At 36.2% G+C, this 19,570-nt stretch overlaps 2 protein-coding genes across 2 annotated transcripts in view; both read left to right on the top strand.

Annotated features, from left to right (window-relative positions):
• Positions 1-3,279: 3,279 nt before the first annotated feature.
• Bre1 (E3 ubiquitin-protein ligase Bre1) lies at positions 3,280-8,317 on the top strand. Its single transcript, XM_073981843.1, has 4 exons — positions 3,280-3,444; positions 3,705-4,827; positions 5,919-6,814; positions 6,879-8,317. Exons 2-4 carry the CDS (start codon positions 3,709-3,711, stop codon positions 7,966-7,968), a joined length of 3,105 nt encoding a protein of 1,034 aa, XP_073837944.1. The 5' UTR covers positions 3,280-3,444; positions 3,705-3,708; the 3' UTR covers positions 7,969-8,317.
• An 8,849-nt stretch (positions 8,318-17,166) lies between these two features.
• Positions 17,167-19,570, top strand: part of corn (microtubule-binding protein cornetto) — a 100,255-nt gene continuing 97,851 nt past the window's right edge. The window contains exon 1 of the mRNA XM_073981329.1: positions 17,167-17,588. The gene's annotated coding sequence lies outside the window, so the exon portion shown is untranslated. The remainder of the gene's footprint in view (positions 17,589-19,570) is intronic.

The raw sequence follows: 19,570 nt of genomic DNA, 5'->3' as shown, positions 1-19,570 counted from the left end.
GCTTTCGTCTTAATAACTAATTTATTTATGTGATCCATGGCACAATTACCCAGGTAGTGGTATCGTAAAATTTTGAATATGTTATGTCAAAATTGTCTTTGTTTTTGGGAAAATTACAACAAAAATATTTTTTTATAAAGGGATTTGACTTTTCATATTCGAACAGCTGGTGTGATACCACTACCTTAGTAATTGTGGTGCTATGGCATGTTTTTCGATTCGAATTCAAATTCGTTCGAATTACTACCAAACTCATCTTGTTGTAGAAAATTTTGTTTGATAGAAAACAAAAATTAATATATAAATATTTTTGCAAAAACAGAAGTTTGGTAGTAGTTCGAACGAATTTGAATTCGAATCGGTTGTATTTATTGCTCTGTTCCAGAACCTGCAAGAAGCTACTACTTTTTACTACGATAACATATTTTCCTTCATGTAGTAAAAATTAGTAGATTCTTGCAGTACTGGAACAGACCATATGTCTTTGTTTTGTTATTACATATTCCATTTAATTGCTCTGTTCCAGAACCTGCAAGAAGCTACTACTTTTTACTACGATAACATTTTTTCCTTTATGTTATCGAAAAAAATAGTAAAAATTAGTAGATTCTTGCAGTACTGGAACAGACCAAATATTAACGTCATGGCAGAACTACCAGGTAGTGGTATCACACCAGCTGATCGAATATGAAAAGTCAAATCCCTTTATAAAAAAATATTTTTGTTGTAATTTCCCAAACAACATAAAGAAAGTTTTGACATAACATATTCAAAATTTTAGGATGCCACCACCTGGGTAATTGTGCCATGATTAACGTTATATTTGGTCTGTTCCAGTACTGCAAGAATCTACTAATTTTTACTATTTTTTCGATAACATAAAGGAAAAAATGTTATCGTAGTAAAAAGTAGTAGCTTCTTGCAGGTTCTGGAACAGAGCAATTATATAAATACAATGCCGCTCACTTGAATAGAACACCCCTGCAAAATTTGTTGCAACCTCCATTTTTTTCGAATTATAACTACAAGATATGAAATTATTAAGTTTTTCTTGGTCTGCTCCAGTACTGCAAGAATCTACTATTTTTTACTATTTTTTTCGATAACATAAGGGAAAAAATTTTATCGTAGTAAAAAGCAGTAGCTTCTTGCAATTTCTGGAACAGAGCAATTATATTTAGCTTCATGTGTTTGGAGTAAATTTAGTCATTCATTTGCATTCAAATCCAATTTGTATAAGAATTATACAAGGAAAACAAAATACAGTCAAAAATTGAAGTAAAAAATTTGGCTCATTTCAATAGAACCCCCCTTTAAAACATGGGAATACACAATGATTGTATTAGAATATCGATGTATATTCACTCTATATCGAAAACGAAGTACTTTCAGTAATATTCAGTAAAAGTATATCCCTCCTGGTTAAGGATACACCCATATATCCTGCTTTGGCAAGGATTCTTTAAATAAGCAGGTGTAATGCCTAACAAAGCTTGCTTCTTTCTTTCAACAAGTTTATTTTTAGAACCGTACTGTCTCCTCTAGTCGAATATTTTTCGCGTAAACCATTCCCATACATTTAAGAGAATATTTACCACTGAAGAATATGACGGCCCATCCAGGATATCCGCATTTCTTTCCAAAATTTTAAGTTTTGATGACTCGAAGTGTACAAAGGTTTAGAAAAACGAGATGAAATTTCCCTCCGTACATCCGAAAATGCTTCTCACTACAGAAAATGGCTGTTTTAGAACTCCTTTGTAAATTGTCGTGCGCATTTAAGGTAAAAGAAATTGACGCCCAAGTCCTTCATAATTATTATGGACTCCCCTCATTAAGTAAACAGTTGCATAACTATTGTTTTCGCGTTTATTGAATGGAACATCACCTTCTAGATTGTTTCTGTAGCGATGAAGGTATTTTTATGGTGTTGGAACGCATTACTAATTATGAAGGACTTGGGCGTCAGCATGGTACAATAATACAGGTAGCATTATCATGCCAGCTGATGGTAACATAATGTGTCAACTGCATTGAATTAATGTCAAATTTTGACACCTTATGTTACCAACAATTGCCGATGCGGCTACCTGTGTATTTGTACCATGGCGTCAGTTTACTTCACCTGTTTTTCACTGTTGGGCATGATGCCGAAAATTTCAAATTCATTTGAAATTTATGCCGGCAAACAGATCAACGCTGGACTTTGGTGCCGGCGTCGCCTTGTTGTTGTTGGTTTTTTTCTCAACGCCCAACACAAAACTTTACTCAAACGTTAGATGTGTTTATTTATTTATTTATAAATCAGTTCTGAAACAGACTTATCCAGCAGTGAGTAACATTTTCGGATGTCTGCAGTGAAAATTTCATCACAATTTAATAAACTTTTATACACTTCGAGTCATCAAAACTTAAATTTTTGAAAAGAAATGCGGATATCCTTGAGGACCGCCATATTCTACAGTGGTAAATATTTACTAAAATGTATGGGAATGGCTTACGCGAAAAGTATACGACTCTTTAGTCGTACGTACAGTACGGTTCTAAGAATAAACTTGTTGAAAGAAAGAAGGAAGCTTTGTTAATCCCGGGCCACACTAGAATAATTTCATTGAAATTTTGACATAAAACTTCGCATTTTTTGGGAAAAATTCATAATTTCAAGAAACTGGGGTACATGGTTTCATTTGTTCTGCAATTTTGCTTAGTTGCAATATTAGTATGAAACAAACAGACCGTTTTATTTTACATTTTCTTTTACTTTCATGCCAAATTTTCAGTGAAATTACTCTTAGTGCTGCCCGGGACTTAGGCATTACACCTTTAAAGAATATTTAAAGAATCATTGCCAAAGAAGGATATATGGATGTATCCTTAACCAGGAGGCATAACTTTTACAGAATATTACTGAAAGTACTTCGTTTTCGATATAGAGTGAATATGCATCGATATTTTTTCGATGTATGTAACCTAGCCTAGACAAAATTCATTGTTTCTTTCACAAATTACATGACGCATTTTATTAAAGCCTATAAGATGTAAATGCGACTTAACGCACTCTTATATCATGTTTATATTAGAGCATTTCGTCCGGTTAATCTTAAGTGAACAATGAACAAATACTTGTTATAGGTGTCAGTGTAAATTGGGTTGTAGCGTGGTTCTTGTAGTTAGTGTAAACGTGGTGCTATCAGCAGTGAAAAAATCATCATTTAAAAATTACGCCCACATTACGTCGCTTTGCGCCATACGCCCATATTCTTATTGAATTTATATCGCAGTGTAAACACGTTTGGCGGTGTTAGCACGCCCTGTTCTAAATGTCAAAACAACGCAACCACATACATACAATTTTTTTCGGCATATTTCTTCTGATTGAGGATTTCAACTTTTTACAATTATTTTAAATAATAAGAAAATATCCACAAAACAATTAGATTAAACGTAAGTATTTCGTAGAATATACACACTTTCATATACATATTTGATCATTTCTATAAATGTAAGAAGAAAAGTACACAAAATCACTTTTATTGACCACTCTACAGATGTACATCTGACTCTGACATGTTTTCTTGGTAGAGTTGGAAGATTTCATAGAATATCACCAATTTCCATTTATATATTCTATAAATTTGCTAAATAAGTAGATTTTTTCGATTTGTTATAAGTTTACAATTATTATTCATTCCCTTTCAATATAGCAAAATGTCGAAACGTGCAGCTGACGACACCAGCAGTGGTGCGGCTGCTGGCTCCTCCGCCAGCTCGAATCTTGGGCAACCTCCCATAAAAAAAGTTCACTTTGAGCCTCATCTTATAGGTCCAGTGTCTACTTTGGAGGAAATGGACATCAAAGTATTAGAATTTCAGAATAAAAAGTTGGCTCAACGCATAGAGCAACGCATGCGAACCGAGGCTGAGCTGAGGCATCGTATAGAACAGCTTGAAAAGCGACAAACTCAGGATGATGCGGTTCTCAATGTTGTAAATCGTTATTGGAATCAATTAAACGAAGACATACGAGTTTTGCTACAAAGATTCGATGCCGAGACGGCAGATGAGCTGGAAAATCGCAATGAAAATGAAGTTACCACTTCTTTCCTTACCCAGTTATCAACATGGGACAAGGAAGAACTTGATGATAAGTTGGCAAATCGTGTACAAGTTTCTAAGCGAGCTGTTGCAAAAATTGTCCAAGTCATTGACCGCGTTATGCAGAGAAATGAAAAAATAACAATGGCTCTTAAGGGCGAGCCCCAGCCTGCCTCTGCTGCAGGTGGAGCATCTGCTTCCGGTGAAAGTGCTGGCGAAGAATCGCAAACAGATGCTGCTACAAATAATGCCTTCCCCAATATCGAGGAAACACTGAAACAGCATCACATTGAAATTATGACAGAAAATCATAATTTACAAAACCTAAATACATCTCTGCATGAAAAATTCCATACAATGTCCTTAAAAATGAAGGAATATCAAGATGCCCTTACGGCAAAAGAAACAGAAAATGCCGAACTCAAAAATCAAATTGATGAGTTGCAATATGATTTGGAAAAAATTCATTGTCGTAATGACAAATTGGAAAATCATTTGGCAGAGGCTATAGAAAAGCTCAAAGCTTATCATCAAATGCACGGAGATCCCAATAAGAGTTCCTCTACTACGAAGTCTTCAGGACATTCCCACGTCAGCAGTCATCAAGTTGAAGATTTACAAAAAGAACTGGAAGAGTATAGAGAGTTGGCAAATAATCGTCTGCAAGAACTGGATAAATTACATGCCACACATCGAGAAACTCTGAAGGAGGTGGAGAAGCTGAAAATGGATGTAAGTATGGTTTAGAGAATGTAAGTTTCTTAAAATATTATAGGGGTAGCCAGACTGCAGGCAGAAAGTCGTGCAATACGTTAATTTCGACGACAGCACTTTTTCCATCTAAAGAGGTAGTTTACACTATCAATGTCATATGACACGAAATAAAAACATTCGATATCTATCCACACAGGCAATATTGCTGGTGTGGACGCATAAAGTAAATGGCGTAAGGAAAATCCTCAATATTGCACATATTAGCGACAATATAACGATTGAGATTTAAAATTAAATTTCAAACACGAAGTTTCGTACTAATCACACCTAAGTACATATGAAATATTCAGAAGTGGTCTTCTCAAATAAAATTGAATCACTACTTGTTCCACCTGTTGTTTGGTCTGTACACGGGAACATTTTGGACATCCAAAATCAAATATAGAAGTCAAATAAAGCAATATGGGTATCATTATGTAGACCTCCCTTCAAGTGCATAACGGGAGGTTGGCTCGTGTAGGATATTTACGACTTCCATTTATGGACAAAGACTGATATCGGCAACGTTATTAAATTTCGCTTTAAACCTTAAAATAATTTTTCTTTTCGGCTCTGCCAAGGTCAGTTTTCAAAATATGATGTGTATGGCTGCATTCCGAATCCCGTGGCCTTTTTCACTGGTGAAGCGATCAGCATGTCCACCATCACTTACCACGGCCTGATTAAACTCCTACGCAAAATGCTGGTCATATTGTCTATTATTTTGGGCTTTGAAGGCTTCGGATTAATGTAATATTACAAATAAATGTAAATTCTTCTTAAAAAGTGGAATAGTTCAATCATCTTCATATATTTTGTTTCTATAAATCATTATATATTTATTATTAAGGCATGTTTCACTACGACGATTGTAATTCAAATTAGTTCGAACTACTACCAAACTTTTGTTTTTGAAAAAATATTTGTTTAATTTGTGTTTTCATTCAAACAAAATGTTTATTTCGACCGAATTTGAATTCGAATCGTCTTAGAGAAACAGCCTGTTAGATTTACACTTTCTTTTGCCAACGATTATTTAAATCATTCTTTTATCACTTTTACCACAACAGATCCGTCAACTACCCGAATCGGTTATTGTCGAAACCACTGAATACAAATGTCTACAATCTCAATTCTCAGTTCTGTACAATGAGTCCATGCAAATAAAGACCATGTTGGATGAGACCAGAAATCAGTTACAGACCAGTAAAAATCAACATCTAAGGCAAATTGAAGTGATGGAAAGCGAAGAATTAATTGCCCAGAAGAAGGTGCGCAGTGAAATGATACAAATGGAAGATGTACTGGCACAAATACGCAAGGAATACGAAGCCCTGCGCATCGAATATGAGCAAAATATGGCGGCAAATGAACAAACGGCACCAATCAATCGCGAAATGCGTCACTTGATAACTTCCTTGCAAAACCACAATGCCCAATTGAAGGGTGAGGGATATCGTTACAAACGTAAGTATAAAGATGCATCTGCTGATAATGTGAAATTGCGTAGGGAGTTGGAGGAAGCTTTGGCAAAATTGGAGGGCACTAAACAGAATACTCCCAGTCAGGGTGCAAATGGTGATGATGTGAAGCAAGAAGGAGCTGCAACCGTTAAGGATGAGTTTGCTGGATCTTCAGGCGGATCTGGTAGTAATACAAGTGCTTCGAACGAAGGTCTTAGTGTTAAAGAGGAGGGAAGTGCCAACATTAAGTCTGAAGATGAAACAATGGATGATGATCTGACAAAAGATCAAAAGGAAGGCATTAAAAAGGAGCAATCTTCACCGGGTGGACCAGAAAAGAAAGACGCTGCGGCAGCAAATGCAGCAGGCTCTACGCCCACAGGTGCTTCCGGGCCGGGTGCTGCTGCCATTAAACAGGAAAAAGATGCCAAGGATGCCCAAAAAACTAAGGATATTAAAGCCCAAGAGTCTGAAATGGTACGAGATTTGAAGGCCCAGTTGAAGTAAGTTGTTTTGGTTCTATAAAGAATATTATATTTTTAATTTTCATCTATCCCCCTCCCACAGGAAAGCTCTAAACGATCAAAAGGAAATGAAGTTGCTACTCGACATGTACAAGGGTGTTTCCAAAGATCAACGTGACAAAGTCCAGTTAATGGCTACCGAGAAAAAACTACGTTCCGAAATTGAAGAGCTACGCCTACAGTTGAAAAAGTTACAGGAGAGCAAACGTGAGGAGCGTAAAAAACTTGCCGATGAAGAAGCTTTACGTAAAATCAAACAGTTGGAAGAACAAAAGTATGAACTGCAAAAACAGGTGGCAAGTCAAAAACCTCCAGACAATGCCTGGGGTCCAGGTGGACCAAATTATGCCCGACCATTTGTCGGCTCACACGAGGAGGAAGCACTGCTCAACGAGATGGAAGTCACTGGACAAGCCTTCGAAGATATGCAGGAGCAAAACTCAAGACTTATACAACAATTACGCGAAAAGGACGATGCCAATTTCAAGCTGATGTCTGAGCGCATTAAGGCCAATCAAATGCACAAGTTACTGCGTGAAGAAAAACAAATATTAGAAGATCAAATGGCCACTAGGGACACTCAAATAGAAGCTATGCACATAGTTTTAAGGAAACTTGAGGAGAAGGAGCGCAGTCTGCAGGCCACAGTCGCAGCCATCGAAAAGGAATTGGTCCTGCGGCAGCAGGCCATGGAAATGCATAAACGTAAGGCAATAGAATCTGCTCAATCGGCAGCAGATCTCAAACTCCATTTAGAAAAGTACCACGCCCAAATGAAGGAGGCTCAACAGGTGGTGGCCGAAAAGACCAGCTCCCTTGAAGCAGAAGCTTACAAGACAAAACGATTACAAGAAGAGCTGGCCCAATTCAAACGCAAAGCAGAGCGTATGAAGAAAATTGAAATGGCTGGTACAACAATCGATGAAGTCATGCTTGAGGAGATTCGAGAATACAAGGAAACTCTCACATGTCCCTCATGTAAGGTTAAGCGCAAGGATGCCGTTCTGTCGAAGTGTTTCCATGTCTTTTGTTACGATTGTTTACGTACACGCTATGAGACAAGGCAGCGTAAATGTCCCAAATGTAATTGTGCATTTGGTGCCAATGATTATCATCGTTTATATTTAACTTAAGCTGGGCAAAACAGAATACATTCACAAACACATAATCACACAGATCCCCCATCCCCCCACACACACTCAACAGACATTAAGCAGAAAAAAGTCGCCACCAATGGGTACTTTTTATTCATTACCGTACTTCCATTACAACATGTTTGTTTACTTTGTATTTAGTGAATTTAGTACTAAATTTTAGTAAGCATATTAATTTTGTATCCTAGAGGATAAAATTATTCTTTCGTATTTGTTTCTCTTTAATTATTCAAAATTATTCCTTTAATGGAAAAAAAACACATGAATAAATAGAAACACACACACGTACATACAAATAATAAATATTATATATTTAGAGTATATAAAATTAATAATAATAATATTAAAAGTTGCGTTTTTTATTTATGCACGAATTACTAGAAATGATTTTTGAATTCATGTTGAGGATTACAATTGAACTAGTAGAACTAGTTTGGCAGCTGTCGCTTCTAGCCATACAGCTTAACCTTTTACCTAACATAAATTAGGTTATTTTTTAAATCTGCATTAACATACTATTTTAAAAAGTAAAAATTTTAATTCTGGGACCTAATTACGCGATTCGACTGGATCGAGAATTTGCTCGTGAATAAGATTTCGATACGATAAAAAACGTCATGACAAGTCTCGATCGAAAACGTTCAAGCAATGTTATCGGTTTTTTGGGTAGTAACCAGTAATCGAACTATTGAAAACTCTGTCCTTCAAGCAACATTATGAAAGTAGCCACCAAAGTGTTTATTAAAAAAAAAAAAAAAAAACTAAGTCCCAATTTACATTAGGCGAGTTTACTTGCGGCAATTGTCAGTTTGTAAGCGAGAGAGGGTGCTGAGAGGCAAAGGGTTACCATATGTCTCACCTCTCTCTCCTACAAACTGACAATGTACACACACACACACAGTTTGGACGTGAGTTGAATGTCGTGGTCGACGGTAGCAGAATTCCGACCACAAACTGCCCTAAAATTTTAGGGGTCACATTCGACACTACATTCACGTCGTGCGCACACGCCACAGCTATCTGCGACAAGTTGAAAAGTAGGAACAAGGTCCTCAAGTCCCTGGCCGGCAGCACTTGGGGTGCAGATAAAGAAACCTTGTTGACCACATATAACGCGATAGGTCGGTCTGTGGTAAGCTATGCGGCTCCAGTCTGGTCCCCGAGATTATGTGATTCGAACTGGAAAAAGATTCAAACTTGCCAAAATGCAGCCCTGAGAACAGCGACAGGGTGCCTCCTCAAATCTTCAGTGGACCATCTACATGAGGAGGCAAAAATTCTTCCTGTAAAGCAACACAATGAGATGCTTTCGTTGCAGTACCTGCTTGGATGTTATCGTGTGAGCCATCCCAATCACCATCTTGTGGGTAGGCCCGGCCCATTCAGGGAGATCAGGAAGGATATCCATGCTCTAGAGGGAGAGGTCCAACGATACAGGAGAGAACCCCTAGATCAACAAGCATATCAAGCAGGATTGAATAGCATTCACACGGACGCAGTTGCCAAGGCCTTAAGCAATTATAGTGTGAATAAAGTACTTGGAGTACATCCTCCATCTATCGCAGCTGAGGAGCGTCAGCTGCCACGACAAACTAGAGTAGTTTTGGCCCAACTACGCTCGGGATATTGCAGTCGCCTAAATTCTTATTGGGCGGAAATCGATCGCACCGTGCAAGACATCTGCCCAGTATGCGGCATGGGCCCACACGACACACAACACCTTTTTAACTGCCCCGCCAAACCTACCCATCTAACTCCAGTGGATCTATGGCTACATCCCATCGAAGCAGCCACTTTTCTTGAACTGGAGATAGACCCAGAGCCAGATTGAACAGAGGAACGAACAAATAAACATAACAAAAACACTGTTACAACAACAACAACAAACTGACAATTGCCGCAAGTAAACTCGCCTAATGTAAATTGGGACTTAATTATGAATGAGAAAATGTAAATATTTGTGGATTTTGTTGAAAAATAAGAAAATTATTTATGGGTCTGTTCCAGAACTGCAAGAATCTACTAATTTTTACAATTCTTTTCCGATAACATAAAGGAAAAAATCTTATCGTAGTAAAAATAGTAGCTTCTTACAGGTTCTGGAACAGAGCATATGTTTGACATTGTTGTAACAGATTGCTAATACATCTACCTTACAGAGCACCATTTTTGTATGTCGCTCATTTTCAATCTCTGCAAATAATTAATTAATTTGAATTAATCTGAATTAAAAATAAAATATCTGAATTTCAAATGGAATTTCTGAATTACAACTGCTATTTTCTGAATTACAGTTGAGAATGGTGTAGCAGCATAACAGTTATAATTTTTATGAAACGAATTCAATCTCACCCAGAATTAAATTGATGATTCGCGTTCGGAATCGTTATTACAAACAAGCCCATATTTCGCGAGTTCGTATGAGAGTAATTTAAAAAGTTATATTAAACTATTTCAAATTATATAACATAAATGGATAAACTTTAGTGGAAAACGTTTGTTTTAACAAAAAAAATCATTGAACTCGGGTACTTATGGTCAAATATAAAACACAGGTTTTTATATAAAAAAAACCAAATATATACATATATTTTTCAATACTTTTTTTCAAAAAGAATGTGGTCTAATTATATCGGCCGTTGGCGACTGCACTTACAACCTCAGACCATCCCACAATCCGACCTCGCAGAAGCACGATTACAGAATATGCCAACTTTCCAGTCGAGACAACGTGAACAAAACAAAATGTGTTGGAATCAAACACATATACAAATGGTCTGTTCCAGTACTGCAAGAATCTACTAATTTTTAATATTTTTTTCGATAACATAAAGAAAAAAATGTTATCGTAGTAGAAAATAGTAGCTTCTTGCAGGTTCTGGAACAGAGCAAAAAATTGTATTTCATATATGGGGGTATGGAATGGCATTGCCAGATGAGAAATGTGTTTTTAAAGTATTTTGCGGCATTGCCATTATGATACACTGGTTTTTATGTTATAGTACGTTTATATAAACAGATCTATTAAATCCACTGGATCTCAAATGTCAATTCCATTGTGTATACGTCAAATAAATCCTTATAAGGAAGGCTAATAGTACGTTTATATATAACCGGATTTAACAAACCCACTGGGTTTCAAATGTCAATTCCTTTGTGTATACGTCAAATAAATCGTCATTGAGAAGGCTATAATATAAACATAGTCTTACGGTAAATAACTCTAATGCAAACGGTACTACAGCAGTGAGCAGTAAATGCAAGACGTCGTCATTTTTAAATCTGTAGCGCTTTGATTAATAAAACATTGTCATCAACCTGCTGTCCACTGTCGATCAAAAGCAGTAAAGCCTAGATGATAGCAACTCACTACCCGCGCAATAAAATATAATCATATAATTATATTTTAATTATATCAATGATATATGCCCCATATATAGAGATGGGAAATGGGTAATTGGGTGTATGGGACTTCAGCTGTGTCGACAGAGACCTCGGACCTAAAGAAAGGAAGCAAACACAATACTTATGACGTCTATACGGGTTTTTGCAGTGTTACCCTGCGTTTACACATGACAGTTGAGTACATGTATTGATTGTCAAAAACCCAAAACTTGCCTGTGTGACGTAGGCGTCCAGACAACTGCAAAACCAGCTGTAAAATTATAAATGAAAATCGTCGATTAGGGCTAATTTCTCAGGTAGTATGGGTTTGTTCCCGAAAAAAGTTGTACCGTCTTACACAGGGCCGCATACACAACATCTTGTCCAAAATTTTAAACGATCCCAGACGAGTCCTTGAACTGACTCTTTCCAAAGTTTGTGTGGGAGGTACCCGAAAGAGTGATCCGATGTAGTCAATATTCGGATATAATTCGATGCTGTAAGAAATAACACGATCTACAACGTTTGGACCAAATCGGTTTCTCCCTTCAAGAGTTATCTAACCTACTACACAGATTAGTTGTTGCCGACAAAAAATAGGACAAAAATTCAAAACGATCCCACATGAGCTGATAAACAGCACTGTTCCCAAATTTTAATGAGATGCACCCAAAGGACAGGACCGATATAGTGCATATTCAAACTTGAAGTGAAATTCTCTAACCAATTTTTCGAGTTACCGACAAATATCGGTAAAATCAAATTTCTGTGGCCAAGTATCCGCGTAAATGTACAAAACACATTTGCATTTGAAAAACGATAAGTTCTAGGACAGAGAAGCCATTACATAGTCGATACGTCCGAAGATTTGCTTTACCACCAATGAAACCAGGTAACGTAATTTGGTGACTATGTGGGTTCGAGTCCTTGGCTTTCCTTTTTCACTTGCATATAATTTCCGATCATCAAGCTTAACTCTAAACGAGAATTAATAAATAATCATTAAAAATGATCTTCGCCCTTACAGGCAAAATTTCAAAAAACAAAATGTTTATAATTTCGGTAATTAACGAAAATTTTCGATTAGTTAACAACCAAAATAAAGTTGTCGCCAAGTCCTACCGATAGCAACAGTAGGTGTGTTCGTTTACTCAACAATTTGTACAAGTTCAGTAAGTTCTTGTAATCGGCTAAGGTCTTTTGCATTGTACTGTAGAGTAAACGAACAACATCCAGTAAGTCCTGTTTATATTAGGCAATTCTTCTTGTGGCAATTGCCAGTTTGTCCCAATTTACATTAGGCGAGTTTACTTGCGGCAATTGTCAGTTTGATGGAGAGAGAGGTGAGGTACAGTGGCACAGGAAAGTATACATACACCCTGCAAAAATGCAGTTTCGGCTAAATCGTTGGGTTTTTACAGCAACAACTGCACTGTGTGGCTCCTTGGTGACAAAATAACCATAATTACACAAATTTATTTTAATCTAATACGTACATTTAATACAATTAAAGAAATTCAATTTTCACAACACAGAAAAGTATACATACACCCCAAGGAAATACGAGTATTATCGTAAAATTTATGGAATTAGTAGGAAAATTTATACATTTTTTAGTTTTGGCGAATGTCTCTGGGTGTGTGAGATATATTTTAGAGAAAAGACAATAATTTTTGGGGGTCAAATGCCTTTACTTAGGGTCAAATTTCATATATGCCTCGTTAAAGCTGACCCTTGCTTAATTTTTTGCGTTTTTAGATATTGTACTTTATAAAAAGCACAAAATTCGTATCAGATGGCAAATCTTGAGACCCTAAAAAGCTTTGAAGTTGTTTTTGTGCATAATATACCTTCCTGAACGTCGATAAATGCACGTTTTCCCTCAGATTTCTCAGGAAGTGAATAGATTCCGCGGAATTTTTGGTGCAAATTACATATAGATGGCCTTGAATTGCCTTGTAATATTGTCGGATACAATGCCTGGGCATTAATTAATTGCATTAAATATACGTATTAGATTAAAATAAATTTGTGTAATTATGGTTATTTTGTCACCAAGGAGCCACACAGTGCAGTTGTTGCTGTAAAAAACTCAACGATTTAGCCTAAACTGCATTTTTGTAGGGTGTATGTATACTTTCCTGTGCCACTGTATATGGTAACCCTTTGCCTCTCAGCACCCTCCCTCACCCACAAACTGACAATTGCCGCAAGTAAACTCGCCCAATGTAAACTGGGACTTTGATGGAGAGAGAGGTGAGGCATATGGTAACCCCTTGCTTCTCAACACCCTCTCTCATCGACAAACTGACAATTGCCGCAAGGAAAATTGCCTAATGTAAATATGTCCCAATTTACATTAGGCGAGTTTACTTGCGGCAACTGTCAGTTTGTGGGTGAGAGAGGGTGTTGAGAGGCAAAGGGTTACCATATACCTCACCTCTCTCTCCATCAAACTGACAATTGCCGCAAGTAAACTCGCCTAATGTAAATTGGGACTATGGACTAACAATTTGTACAAATTTTGAGTAAACGAACACTCTGAGTGTTTGCAACTTTAATTTATACTTTTGTCCCAATTTACATTAGGCGAGTTTACTTGCGGCAATTGTCAGTTTGATGGATAGAGAGGTGAGGCATATGGTAACCCTTTGCCTCTCAGCCCCCTCTCTCACCGACAAACTGACAATTGCCGCAAGTAAACTCGCCTAATGTAAATTGGGACTTTCATTCATAATTTTGCGTTTTAATTTTACCGATTTTTGTCGGTAACTCACAAAACGAGAATTCCACCACTGATACATGACTGCATGAAATAATACTAGCTCTGTTCCTTTACGTGCAATAATCTTCAACTTTTACCACTTTTTACTCGACAACATTCAATTCATATGGGAGCTGTTTACAACTTTTACCACTTCTGCCAGTTTTACCATTTTCAAAAGTAAAGAAACAGACCAAATATGTGCAAAGTTTGGACCAATCAGAAACTCCCTGTGAGAGTTAGCTCGCCGATTTAATATTTTAGTTGGTGCCGTAAAGGTTTCTCGTAGCTTTTAGGACATTATCTCATGAAGTATGGACTTGTACCGTCGTAAAGGGGACAGCAAGGATTACAAAACGATCCTCGAGGAGCTCTTAAACCTTAAGTTTTCCCGAATTTTATGTGGGATGCACACCAAGGGTGGATCGATATATTCCATATTCGAACCTGATATATACCTGGAAGTAATATTCCTTCGAGAGTTATCGTGCGCAACATTTTAGAGAAAATTTTTGAACTTTTGTGGGGGAGATACCAGATGAAGTGGACCGATATTACCCATCTTAGAATTTAAACTAAGTTTGGAGAAAATATTACGAATGCCAAATTTTGGTCCCGATCGGTTGCTTCGTCCGAGGGTTATCGTGCGCACCTGTCAGCCAGACTCCGAATTGTCTGCAACAGATTTCTTCCAAACATACTTGGGGTCCAAAACCCTTAATTTCGATGAAGCACATTTCTAGTCGTATCAAAGTGTATATACCCTAGTTAGCCTAAAGTTTGTGGGTATAAATGCAAAAACTAAAAAATCGATCTACCAGAAATGACACAAAACGTTGGATGTGTTTTCAGCTCAACCGTGAAAATCTTTATGATCCAGGATTATAAGTCATTCGACCAAAGTTCAATGGACAAAAACAATGCACATATGCATGGTAGAACAATAAAAGGTAACAGCAATACACAGCTGACTGAACTGGGTTGTAACGTTATGGGTACTTTACACGATATGTTTTTTACATATGGGTTGTCACTTTTTAAATAAAAAATGTATAAGCAAAGTGACAGCACATATGTAAAATAACATATCGTGTAAAGTACCCATTAGTGTCAAATTCCATACGACATTTTATATATTTATTTCTATTTCGATGTACATTAGGGATATTTATTTTTTGAGGAAAAAATATATCATTCCGAAAAAAAACTATTTCCCAGAAAGACTTCTTCATATCAATGATATGTAACCTCCTCCAAGTCCGAAGGACGAGCCGCACAATAAAAAACACCGCTTATAGAGGCGGTACAACGTTTGTTAATATGTGAGGTATTTTGTTAAATTTGAAAAAATATAGCCCTAATAAACATGTGCTTCTTTGATTTCAAAAACAAAAGATTGAACCAGCTTCTCCAGCGAGAAATTATGCATTTAGTGGAAAAATGTGGAAACATCCAAATTGAAAATGTAACCAATTTTCATTGATGTTTTCCACATTTAATTGAATAAATGTGAAAAATTATTAATTTTTTAAATTCAAATAATTTATAGACATTTTCTTATTTTGTTTACATACATATACTTTGACACTAGCGTTACAAACAAAAACAAATTTCTATGTGGTTGTTGTTGAGTTGTATTTGTTTTAGTATTTACTTTACCTTATATTTGTTCTACCATGGCACAAATGAATTATTTTAGAACAGTTTCAATCTTTTATATTTCACGTTAATGCTCTGTTCCAGAACCTGCAAGAAACGGACGTTTGGACATTTATCGATAATTGCGAAAAATCTGCACTAAAAACTGACAATGTGTACTGCGCTTTATTTATAAATATTTCCAAGAACGCATATTTTTTTTGATTAGAAATATATGAGAAACAGTGTTACTCCATTATCCGGGAAAATCGATTATCCGTAATGCCTTCGGTCCCCACCATTACGGATAATCGAGATCCGACTGTACATGTATTTCAATTTTGAAATACATGTATTTTGTTTTGAATAACGCATAGGCAACGCCATTAGTGCATGGCCCCGGCATTTACGGTCCGTTGTGAGTCGCGTCACGCGTTAAAAACGACAACCACATGTCAAAGAGTCAGATAGGTATTTATAGTTGTGTTCCAGAACTATTTCTGTTTAATTGTAACCAATTTTGCACATGTTTAAGGCAAAACCTAAATTAAGGCCCCGTCACATACGGCCCGTTAAGTGCCGCGTTACAGCAACAACATGAAAATTCAAGAACAAACTAGGCAATTGATGCCTGAACTACTACTACTACTTTTAAAACATTAATTGTACTAATATCCATTAATTGGATCCTTTAAAAAATGTAGAAATCTCTCCTCAAAATTAAGTTATTTCGCAAAAAAATATGAAAAAGTTACAATAAAGTCAGCGGAATCAGCAAATTAATTAAATTAATATTTCAAGAATTGATGAATTATTTGCATTGTTCGAGAACCTGCAAGAATCTACTATTTGTTACTACGATAACAATTGTATGTTATGAAAAAATGTTATCGAAAAAATAGTAAAAATTAGTAGTTTCTTGCAGTTTCGGAACAAACCTATTATCAAGTCGAAAGTCAGTTGTCACACGTCCAATACTTGTGGTAATGTAAATTGAATTTTTGGGCATTAGGGGGTAGGAAAATGTATAGATTTACTTTACCGAAAGTTTTGTACGTGTGACTGCTGACTAACATATTTCATATTCGCAAAGGCCAAACAGATTTACCTGTACAAAAAGTATGATTTACATCAACCACAATTATTTAACATTACCCTTCGCTCACGGAATTATTTTACTTAAACTGTGTCATAAACCAGATGTTATATTTTAATCCCACCTCTTAAACAAAAATCTACCTGTTTTTCCCTGTAAATCTATAATAAATCCCCTCGTTAAATTAAAGCAATTGTGTTTTCCATCTCTGGCTCTCTTGTTTGGTGGATGAGTCTGGCTGTCATGAGTCTGGCAGCACTCACTCTTTGCTTTGCTTCTTCAGTTTTTATTTGTCAGTTTACGAAGTTGGCCGAACCGCGCGAGTTTGTTACGGAGGAAAACGGAAACCAAATTAGCAAAAGAAAAATAAAAACGTTTTGTTTTGCGGAAATAACGAAAAGAAGTTGAAAGTTTAGAAAAAAACAAAGTAAAAATATAGAAATTGTGAAAATAAATTGTGTTTAAGCTGAAATTGTTTTTTAAATGAAGATGAAAAATACACAAAAAGAAAAGTGCAAAATTATTCTAAGCGAAAATTGATTTTTCCCCAAGAGAGAAAAAGATTCTTGTTTTTTGTGTTTGTGTGAGTTTGCTGACTTAAACGACGTCGAAGAACAAGAAACCCAAGGAAAACAATAAAGGAAGACACATCTCATGTGTATGTGTGTTTATAGCAACAACAACAATAATCAAGGAATAACAACAAATTCAAAAAAAGTAAGAAGCAAGAAATATTTGCAAAGATAAAGTAATTTAAAAAATACCATTGTAGACCATAGTACATATTAAAATAATATACGTGTGTAGTGTGACTAAAAAACAGGATCAACAGCAACAGTCTCTTTCATGTCCTGACAGTTTTATGTGCAGCTGTCAACTTTGTGTGCTCCTTTGTTTAGTTCCAGCCTTTGCTTTTACACATTACCCTCTTGAAAATTTCCAAAAACCATGGTGCGTGCGTGTTCAAGTAACTTTGACTATAACTGCCTGCCCGCCACAGCCTGCCCAAGTGAATTCCAGGCAAGGCACATACAGTATAGGGATTTTCGGATTTTCTAAGTAGGATATGTGCATGATGTGCATGTGTTTGTGGGCATACATGTGTGTGTGTGTGCGTGCCTTAATTGTTTTAATGTTATAACAACATAAAAATGACATGCACTGTTGTTGTTTTTCTTTCTTTTTTGCCATAGCGGTTTGAAGAAACAAACAAAAAATCGCACATATTTGTCGTCCATAATGACAATGAACGACCCTCATTTATCCACACAGAGGGAATATTTTAAAAACCATGCCACACAGCATCCTGCCGTTCAGATGTAATGTAGAACGTGTCAGTATGTCGTAATAAAAGAGATTTGGAAAAATATCATTAAAACATATATGAATACATTTATACCCTGTTCTATTGTGTTCATATTAAGGGTGGTATAGTACATCAATATATTGTCAAAAAAGCAGACGAAAGAAATCCAATAAAATCGAAAAATGTCCCGAAGGACATTGACTGCATGTCAGTGCTGCATCACTGCATAGTTGGTTGCAGTCTAGAGAAACCTGCATTTTGATTATTTGGGATAATCCCCTTTTTTCCACATAGAATATTCCGGTTGTGTCTATACATCCTATCTATCCACCTGCCCATGTTTTCTACGTTCCCAATTCATCCCCAATTTATAATTTTTGTTGTTGCCATTTGTCTATTTGATTTTCTCCCTATTTCTACACGAAATTATTGCTATATTCTGTGAGCAGGGAGAGAGAGGGAAAACATTGGAGAGGGAGTGGAGAAAAGTGGAGTTTTGTTCGTGTCTATACTCCAGAAAATATTGTTTCCCCTATCTTATCATGACTTTCTGTTGTTGTTGCTGCCACTGCTGTCTGCAGACAAGTCAATTAATTTTCATTGTATTTCTGTTGTGGTAATCAAACACTTTTTTGCTTTATTGCCATGTTTTTGATGGGGTTAAGATTTTGTTGTATCTTTCTACGAACATGACCAGGTTTGGAGGAACTCTTGTAGTGCCGTTAAGGGGTTTTGTTTCTGTTGTTTTGATAAATATTTGTCTATTATTTATTTTTAAAGTTGACCTTTACAGGGTAGTCAAAAATAAAAGAAAAAACCTTGATAACCTTTAGTTTATTTAAACAATTATTTTGTGAAGTAATGCTGTATTATCAGGGGAATTGCTGGTATCTTGTTAAAAGTGATGACATATTAAGACTCATACTACTGGGTTTTAAATCTTTATATTGTAGAGCTTATTCAATAAAGAATTATTTTAATATTATCAATTATGGATCATTACATTGTTGTCATTATCGAACTAGTTTTTTTTAAAAGATAATGTGTCTGTGGTGTTACAATATTATTTGACAAAATTAAATGCCAGTCACCAAAACTAAAAACGGGATCTAAAACAGAGACACATGATAATAATTTGTTTACAAATATTTGGTCTGTTCCTTTGCTTTTGAAAATGGTAAAACCGGCAAAAGTAGTAAAAGCTGTAAACTGCACCCATATGAATTGTATGGTCTCTGAAGTAAAGGAACGCTTTTCGAGTAAAAAGTGGTAAAACTTGAAGATTCTCGTCGCTCCTCATTTCTCATAAACCTATGTAGGCAGGCGTTTGTTAAAAGTATCTGCTCAATGTTCGAGGTTTCAGGCCAAACTTTTTAGCGGAGACTGAAGATGG

Source organism: Musca autumnalis, unplaced genomic scaffold (genome assembly GCF_047663935.1).
Source record: "Musca autumnalis isolate F117 unplaced genomic scaffold, ASM4766393v1 scaffold_4, whole genome shotgun sequence".
Lineage (NCBI taxonomy): Eukaryota > Metazoa > Arthropoda > Insecta > Diptera > Muscidae > Musca > Musca autumnalis.
This window is presented reverse-complemented; position numbering and strand designations above follow the sequence as displayed.